The sequence below is a fragment of the Solanum pennellii genome, chromosome 4 (assembly GCF_001406875.1).
Source record: "Solanum pennellii chromosome 4, SPENNV200".
In the NCBI taxonomy this organism is placed as follows: domain Eukaryota; kingdom Viridiplantae; phylum Streptophyta; class Magnoliopsida; order Solanales; family Solanaceae; genus Solanum; species Solanum pennellii.
In genome coordinates, this window is record NC_028640.1 from 3,471,729 (window position 1) to 3,480,362 (window position 8,634).

Consider the following 8,634-nt stretch of genomic DNA (forward strand, 5'->3'; position numbering starts at 1 on the left):
GGGGGGGGGGGGGGGGTCGAAAGGGCTAACTATGAAGACTTCACTTAATTTAACCGATGGTGGATGAAGAAATACTCGGTCTTCCTCAGGAGCATTTGTTTTGTATTAGTAAGTTTAAACTTCTTAAAATTTGTTTTATATAACAAAGTTATATATCCGACATATGTTGCTAAATTATCAATTTCATGTGATTGTTTTAAAGGTTGTATCATAATCCTGTATCAGCCATTCATGTATTTAGACGTTGTTGGACTTGATTAAGTCTCCATCTAGTCAAAGATGACCCAAAATTTGTAAATCTTCTGCATCTAGTGGAAATCCAGTGTCAGAAAGTGGTACCAAGAAGTACTCTATTAGTAGAGTACACATTTTTTAACCAAAGAACTGTCTCTGCCTAACCTACAAAATCAAAATCTTTAAGGACCAAAAGTACAATTTTGGTAACATCTGCTTTTAACAAAATATGTATGCTGTTGTTTCCCCTCAAAACATCTTTTATTCCTTTCAAACTAAATAGTTCACAAGATGCATACAGGGCTGGGCCTCCGGATCTTCTTCATCTTCTTCTCTACCTTCTGATGCTGCCAGCTTCTCAGAACACCAAAAATATTTTAAAAAAAGTGCATGTCTGGCTGCCATGTGAGAATAGATGACTAATAGATTCCACTTGATTCCTGCAAAAGAAACACATGCTGCAGATGATATGGCCCCTTCTTTGTAAGTTTACCCGTGTCAAGGATTGCATTTAAAGAAGCATTGTCCATCTAAAGCATGCAAATGTGGTGTTTTCCACAATATTGAAATGGCCAATGTGTTCCCAGTCAGCATCTTTGTTTCTGGATAAAATTGTACAGCTCCTTGCTGAAAATTTTCCGTCCTTGCTTGGCAACCTATTGGAGAATCTTTTCTGTTAACATCCAGGGTATGGGTTCCAATAGATTTAGTTGTTGACTAATATCTTCCAATTTCCAATCATTAAAATTCCTTCTAATTGCTAACCAATTTCAGGATCACAACAGCAACCGTAGAATGACTGTTATCAGCTTAACTGTACAACACAGGATATTTCTTCCTTAACATCCCATCACCAACCCAAAGTCTGTTCAGAACTTAATAGTGGATCCATATATCCAATTTTTTAGTTGAAGTTCTGTCGTAGTTCTATCCAGAGTTTTGCTGATATACGTCCAAACAACCCATTTTGTGGGCATTGACAGCATGTTGAACTGCAAGAGTCTTCTTTTTTACCTTATTTAGTACTTATACTTACCATTTCGACCAATATGTTATTCCTTTGCCCCATGATTATTTACCCATATTTGACTTTTTATAGTCAAACTAGATCAAAGTCATCTTAGGACTAAATTTTTAATGGCTAAGTACAAAGCTCATAATATGTACTATCGTAAGAAGGTTTTAACTTTCTACCACAAGAAAATATATAAAAACATCTGCTTTAGTGAAATCGTATTTGACTTCTTAGGGACAAAATTATGGTAATAAGGGAGTAACACCTAGTTGTAGCTGTATGAAAAGTCATGAGATTTCGATAATCGTAAGGTTTTGACTCTTTTACAGAATATGTGACCTATTTTCATAACTTTTGGAATAATATGAATGTGAAAGCTAAATTAGTTTACGAGTTTCTCCTTCATATCTTGTCATGCTGTTATTTCAGGTATTGGTGTTCCTTTGGCCCGGAAAATTACGGAGAAGGTGGTGGTATTTTACCAAGTCGGCGATATAGGCTTAACACTCGAAACCGTGCCGCTAGACCCCAGTCAATGAGGGGCTGCACTTGTCATTTTATAGTGAAGCGTTTGTATGCCCGTCCATCTCTTGCACTTCTTATATATAACAACAGGCGTCATGTTAACAAGTCTGGTTTTGTATGCCATGGGCCACTTGATAGAGATGCTATTGGCCCTGGTGCAAAAAATATACCTTACATTTGCAATGAGATTCAACAGCAAACTATGTCTATGATCTATCTTGGCATTCCCGAGGAGAATGTTTTAGCAAAGCATATAGAGGGTATTCAACGTTACTGTGGTTCTGATGCCAAAGTGAACAGTCTTGCTGCTCAGTATGTCCACAAACTTGGCATGATTATTAAAAGATCTACTCATGAGTTGGATCTAGATGATCAAGCTAGCATAAGATTGTGGGTCGAGCGCAATAAGAAATCTGTTTTCTTTTATCAGGATACATCAGAAAATGATCCATTCATCTTAGGTGTCCAAACTGAATGGCAGTTACAACAAATGATTCGTTTTGGACATCGTAGTCTCATAGCCGCTGATTCAACATTTGGTATAAAGAAACTAAAGGTAATGAAGCAATCGTTTTCTTTCTGTTAACTTTGACAACATCTTCCATAGTTCTAATTTAATCTGTGTAAAATGGCAGTATCCTTTGTGCACACTTCTTGTGTTTGACTCAAGACAGCATGCCCTTCCTGTTGCTTGGATCATCACCCGCACAATTGCCAAGCCTGACGTGAGTAAATGGATGAAAGCGCTGCATGATCGTGTCCTTGCTGTTGATCCAACATGGAAAGTCAATGGTTTTCTAGTCGATGATGCTGCTGCAGAAATTGACCCCATAAGGCAAAAGTCTTATAGTTTACCATTTCTCTGTATCTAGTTAGTCACATGGTTCTATAACTAATTTATATGATCTTAATGTCTTTTCAGGGAGATATTTTCATGTACGGTTCTATTTTCACTTTGGCGGATCCGTAGAGCATGGTTGAGAAATATCATCAAGAAATGTAGTAATATTGAAGTTCAAAGAGAGATATTTAAGCGTCTAGGGAACATAGTGTACAGCATTTGGGATGGAACTGATCCTTTTGTTGCTTTAGAAGAACTTTCTCAAGATTTTGTTGATCAAATAGCCTTCTTGCAGTATTTCAAAGCCACATGGGTGCCGAAATTTGGTTAGATTATCTCTTTGTTTGTTATCTACTTTTGTCACCTTGAAAAAAAATTCCATCACAAAGAAAGAAGAAGAAGAACATAATCTGTCATATACCAAACATATAAATCAGATAGAACCACCAATATAACTTTACTATGTATGCACTCCATTACTTATATGTGCATTTAGTTTATTTCACCATACTGTATGAAAGCATTTGTTTAGAATAATTTTCTATCTTTTGCCATTGTTTTATTGGTAATAATTGTTTTTTTCATTGTACAGAAATGTGGCTTACTACAATGAAGACGTTACCTCTTGCGAGCCAGGAAGCATCTGGTGCAATAGAAGCATATCATGTCAAGCTGAAAGTCAGACTATATGATGATTCACATCTTGGAGCACTCCAGAGGGTTGATTGGTTAGTTCACAAATTGACAACTGAGTTACACTCTAGCTACTGGCTTGACCGATATGCAGATGAGAGTGATTCTTTTCAAAATGTGAAGGCTGAATATATTGCCACCACTTCTTGGAATAGAGCTCTGCAGATTCCTGATGCTGCTGTGACCTTGGATTGCAAGGATAACTCCTTTGCAAAAGTTTTGAGCCAGAAAGACAGCACTATAGCACGACTAGTTTGGAATCCTGGATCGGAATTTGCCCATTGCGATTGTGAATGGTCAATGCAAGGAAATCTGTGCAAGCATGTTATTAAAGTCAATATGATATGTGGGAATCTTCAATCTTATCGACCTTCTATGTCATTTCAGTCATTCAATGAGATTCTAGATAGTCTGTCAAAAAAGCCGGTGGATGATTCAATCGCATTGGATTTGTCAACAGCATGGACACATCAGATGCTTGATCAAATTCGGAAGCTTGTTGAGCTAAACCAGGCAAATAATATTGGCACCATAGTAAATAATATGCCTTTGAGATGGGTTGCTAAAAAAGGCAGAACATCAGTTGGCAAACCATCAACTCTTGCTCCTCTCCCCTCCAGCGTCAACAACAATTCAACTAGTTCTGCTGCTAAGAAGAAGCAAAAACGAAAGAGATTATCAAGATTATGCTGATTGCTTGTGGAACATGGACAAATTTCTCATATGGAACTTTGCATGGGTGCCAACTTTTTTCCCGGCAGCTACAGCCCTGGCCGTTTCATTTGCCATTGACTATTCCGCGCTTGATTCCTTGATCATATCCCATCAGTTGGTTCCCTGAATACCTAATATTCCCATTCATGATTGTGGGATTGGTTTTGGTGCTGTTTTAACCAACATGATGTCGCCACCAACCAGACAGTCAGATCGATGCCAATCCTCGTGTATCAAGCAATTGACTGTTTTCAAGAAATGACCAGAGAAATTTGCTCATCCAGCAAGAAACTTACCGGTGAATGTGAAATCAGGGCTTCGTCATGCAAGGTGATTTTGTGGCTACATCAGAAATTATCTGCGAGTCTGTCCTCTTCTAGCTTGAGATTTTAGAAAAATTGACCTTTGAACCCGGTATGTTTTCAGCTTGTCCTAATCATCTACACAAATTTGGAAGCAGAAATTTTGTAGAAAATGACTGTTCATATGGATGATTCTCTTATTGTTGAACACAATTGGGGCTTACAAGTTACAACCATTAGAATAATTTGTTCATGATACACTGTACATATGATTGTATACATTGATTTAGAGTTTTAGACATAAGTTTCACTTATAATGGTTAAGTTTTCTTTGAAACTGACTTTTCTTGTTAGGTTATATTATATATCCTCTAAAACAACAGTTTGCTCTAACTTCCAAGTATCTTGACAAACCATGTCGTTATAGGGAGGTTTGATGGTATGTGTTTCCCTTTTTTTCGTGTTTAGGGATGGCAATGGGGCGGTGTAGGGCGGAGGCGGTGCTGGTTGTAAAATTTTTGATTCGCTCCGCCCCGCCGTGCATAGCAACACTTTTCATTCTCAACCCGCCTCATCCTGCCCCACCCCTCCCCACATAAGTTTTTTTAATATTTTCTTTTTCTAGTTATGTTTGATACTAAAGTAAAAATTATAAAAATAAATATATTATTTCATTAAGTTGTATTAATTTAATAGGGTAATTACTTAAAATTTTATTTTTTAGAGGTCAAATAGGAAACATGCAAGAAATTGTATTATTTTTATTGAACCATTTTCATTTATTATATTAAATATTTTAGCAGCTTTAATGAAATTATCTTAATAAATAATGTGTCACTCTATAACATGTAAAAAGTTAAAATTAAGTTTGAACTCACATAAAATTACATGTACCCGCAATTCGCACCGCCCGACATTAATTTTAAAAAAATCCACTCCAATCCGCTCCGCATTCGACCCGCCCCACATAAACTTAAACCCGCCCTCCTCATCCCACATAGCTTTAAATTCACCCCGCCCTGCATCCGCCCTACCCCATTGAATCCCTAGTTGTGTTTGAGAGTAGGAAAGTCAAACTTCAAAGTTACAAAGTACTCATTTGTCCCTAATTACTTGTCCATTTTTTAATTGACACACCTATTAAGAGAACAATTATTAATATAGTGAGTTTATCATTTTATCGCTATTAATTATGAAGTTGATGAATAAAAACTTAAAGGTTTTCAACAAGTTCTATTTTTTTCAAAATAATTAATTGAGGGTATAATAGATAAAAAATTTGTCCTTTTTATTGGATAAACTTTAGGAATCACATAGTTTTAATATGAATTAACAATCTACCCCTCTTTAGTTTGTAATTACATTAATCCCTTAAAAAGTAACACAAATCGGATACATTAATATGTAGCTCGGATACATTAAAGAGTATCTCAGATACAATATAACATAAATCAGATACATAATATATAGCTCTGATACATTAAAAACTAGCTTGGATACATAATATGTAGCTTGAGTACATTAAAAACTAGCTCAGATACATTATAAAATATATTGGATACATAATATGTAGTTTGGATACATTAAATATTGGATCGGATGTAGTTCGGATACATTAAATACTAGCTCGGATACATTAATATGTAGGTCAGATACATTTTAAAAAATAAGGAATTTTAGAGGTTTTTAAAAATTGAAGAGGATGTTGCAAATAAGGAAAATATAAGACGTGTATTTGATTTATTTTTTATTTTTTATTTGTCAAAATGAACAACTAATTAGGGACAACTATAAAGGAGAAGTGAACAAGTAAATAGGGCAGAGGGAGTATTTAATTTAGATATTGAATTTCTAATTCTCAAATTGCGGTTACCTGCAGCTAGAGGTGTCAATATTGACTGACCTACTTCATCCGAGCTAATCCATACAAGCTTTAAAGTTTGACGGGTCAGGTCAGACTAAGCAATTGTTCTTGTGGGCAGAAAACAGTCAGTCCAACCCACAAGTACGTGGGCTATGGGTTGTGTTGAGTCAACCTAATTTTTATAAACTTGGATTAATACATTTTAATAAATAATTACTGTTTTTAGTGACACTTTTTATTTATTACTATTTATGGCAATACATAATAATACTATGTTAAATCAACAATTTGTATTAAAAGTGAATTATGTATGCAACATACATGTATTATAACTATTTTATAAATATGTTATGCTTGTTTGGGAAGAAATTGACACATCGTATAATAAATGTAATAAAATGTGTAATAAATGTATTATCCATCAATAGAACTTGTATTGTATGTGAATAATAAATGTTATAAAGCTATATTATAAATGTATTAAAAGTGATCAAGTGAAAAAATAACATTATTGTTATAAATGGTAAATACTTTTTAGTATAGTATATTTATGCAAGTTTCCCTTTTTTAAAAGTGTATTTTTATAATTTCTTAAATCAAATTATAATTTAAAAATATTATCATAAATATCGACAAGAAAATATTATATGATATTACTGTTACTATATTATTTTAATCATTACATGTGTTAGTGTTACTATTTGTTAATCAAATCTCCGAATAAAATTAACTTTATAATATTTATTAAAATTAATTCCAAGTAAAAATATAAATAGCTAAATAAAAATATTAACCTAATTATTTTTCAATGATCACAAACATAAAACACCAAACATCATATTCATCAAGCACATCTGAATCAACTTGTGACAAGTTTGTCTTAACATCTTCATATTCATCTGTAGTTTATAAGAAAAAAGTAAACTACTAAGAGAAGATGATTGTTGGTTAATTAAGCTACGACTTACTGATAATTTAATAGTGTATTTTAAAGGTATATATGTATTCACGTGGACATAAAATAATATCACATAATTATAAATTGTAATGTATCCTCGTGGACACGTTACACTATTATAGAGGATAAAAAGTCCTCTATAAATTTAATATCATAGCAATATTTTTGACCAAATTAAGATATTTTTCAGACCCATTTTTTTTCTTTTTTCTTTATAATAGTTACTTGAAGTGATTATAAAAACTCAATTGAAGTTAGTTGTTAAATTTAAAGATCATTTATAATAGTACTTTTTTGTTGTCTTATTCATGCCATAAATTGTAGTATATGCATATTTTAAGAATGAGAGAATTAGACCACAATTCTACGAAATTTCCTCAAAATGGTCCCTATATAATAATGCTTCTCAATTAATACACTTCAAAATGTGTGTAATAGTTTTAACAATAATGTACTATTTACTATAAATATATTTAATTTTCATCCTGTCGATTCATTCATCGCCAAGACAATTAAAAATAGAATCAGACCTGATCGTGGCATGGTGTAACCCCATCTCGACTAGAAAGTGTTTCGAGTCTCCTTCCATTATCCTAATCACTATAATATATAATTGTACACCCCTAGACTCCAAACATCTGCGTAAAACCTTCCTTTAGGACTTAGTCGTATATATGTCTATTCTAGGTCGATGAACATCAAAACCTAAGTCTTTTTTCCTCTCCTTATATACTACTTCAATACTTTTGTTATCGATCATCCACATGTGCTCTTCCCCTCCTCAAATTCAGTACACCTATAATATTCAAAATTTTGATAACTCGCGAAGAATATTCTATATTTTACCTAACATAATATTCTTATTTCCATATTCATTTAAGAGTTTATGAAATCATATATAACGATCGATCTCCATTTAATGTAAAAAAGACAACAATTTTCTTTTGTACCAAACATACCCTAGCTACATGTAGTTGCTATGAAGTTTCCTTAGAGTTGTTGGATTGTAGTTAATTCAATTAATTCTTAAAGAATTGTTGCTTTCAAATTGTACACGTGCCATCATGTTAAATAATATTAGTAGGGGTTATAAACTTGCAAGCAAAACCTAACCATTCGTACAATTATATTAATGCAAGTTGAAATAAAATGCCAAATTAATAAGATATATCATATCTCTTTCTGAATCACAATATATAAACTCTTTCTACAAATGTCACTCTCTTCACTTTTCATTATTTTTGCCCCCCCCCCCTCCCTAATTTTGTTCTAGATAAAACGACGACGTTTATTTAGTGACATTTTTAGTACTATGGTCACAATGTTAATATTCGTTCTATATAGCTAAAATTCGTAATTATATATAATGCATAATGTTTTAGTGTCATTGGGATACGACTCAGACCTCGATAAATTTGATCTTAGCTTATTCATTAGCCAATTGGCCATGCTACACTAGCTAGGTCAACTACAACTTTAACCTCCACC

At 33.4% G+C, this 8,634-nt stretch overlaps 1 protein-coding gene across 2 annotated transcripts in view; it reads left to right on the forward strand.

The window, feature by feature from the left end:
• LOC107018274 overlaps positions 1–4,661 on the forward strand; it is an 8,539-nt gene extending 3,878 nt beyond the window's left edge. Inside the window, exons 1-5 of one of the 2 annotated variants that reach the window (XM_027916513.1) lie at positions 1–108; positions 1,679–2,330; positions 2,410–2,609; positions 2,697–2,941; positions 3,208–4,661. In XM_027916513.1, the coding sequence (XP_027772314.1) occupies positions 1,785–2,330; positions 2,410–2,609; positions 2,697–2,941; positions 3,208–4,001 (1,785 nt within the window). In that variant the 5' untranslated portion in view covers positions 1–108; positions 1,679–1,784 and the 3' untranslated portion in view covers positions 4,002–4,661. The remainder of the gene's footprint in view (positions 109–1,678; positions 2,331–2,409; positions 2,610–2,696; positions 2,942–3,207) is intronic. The other variant, XM_015218711.2, reaches the window with a different exon arrangement.
• Positions 4,662–8,634: the final 3,973 nt, after the last annotated feature.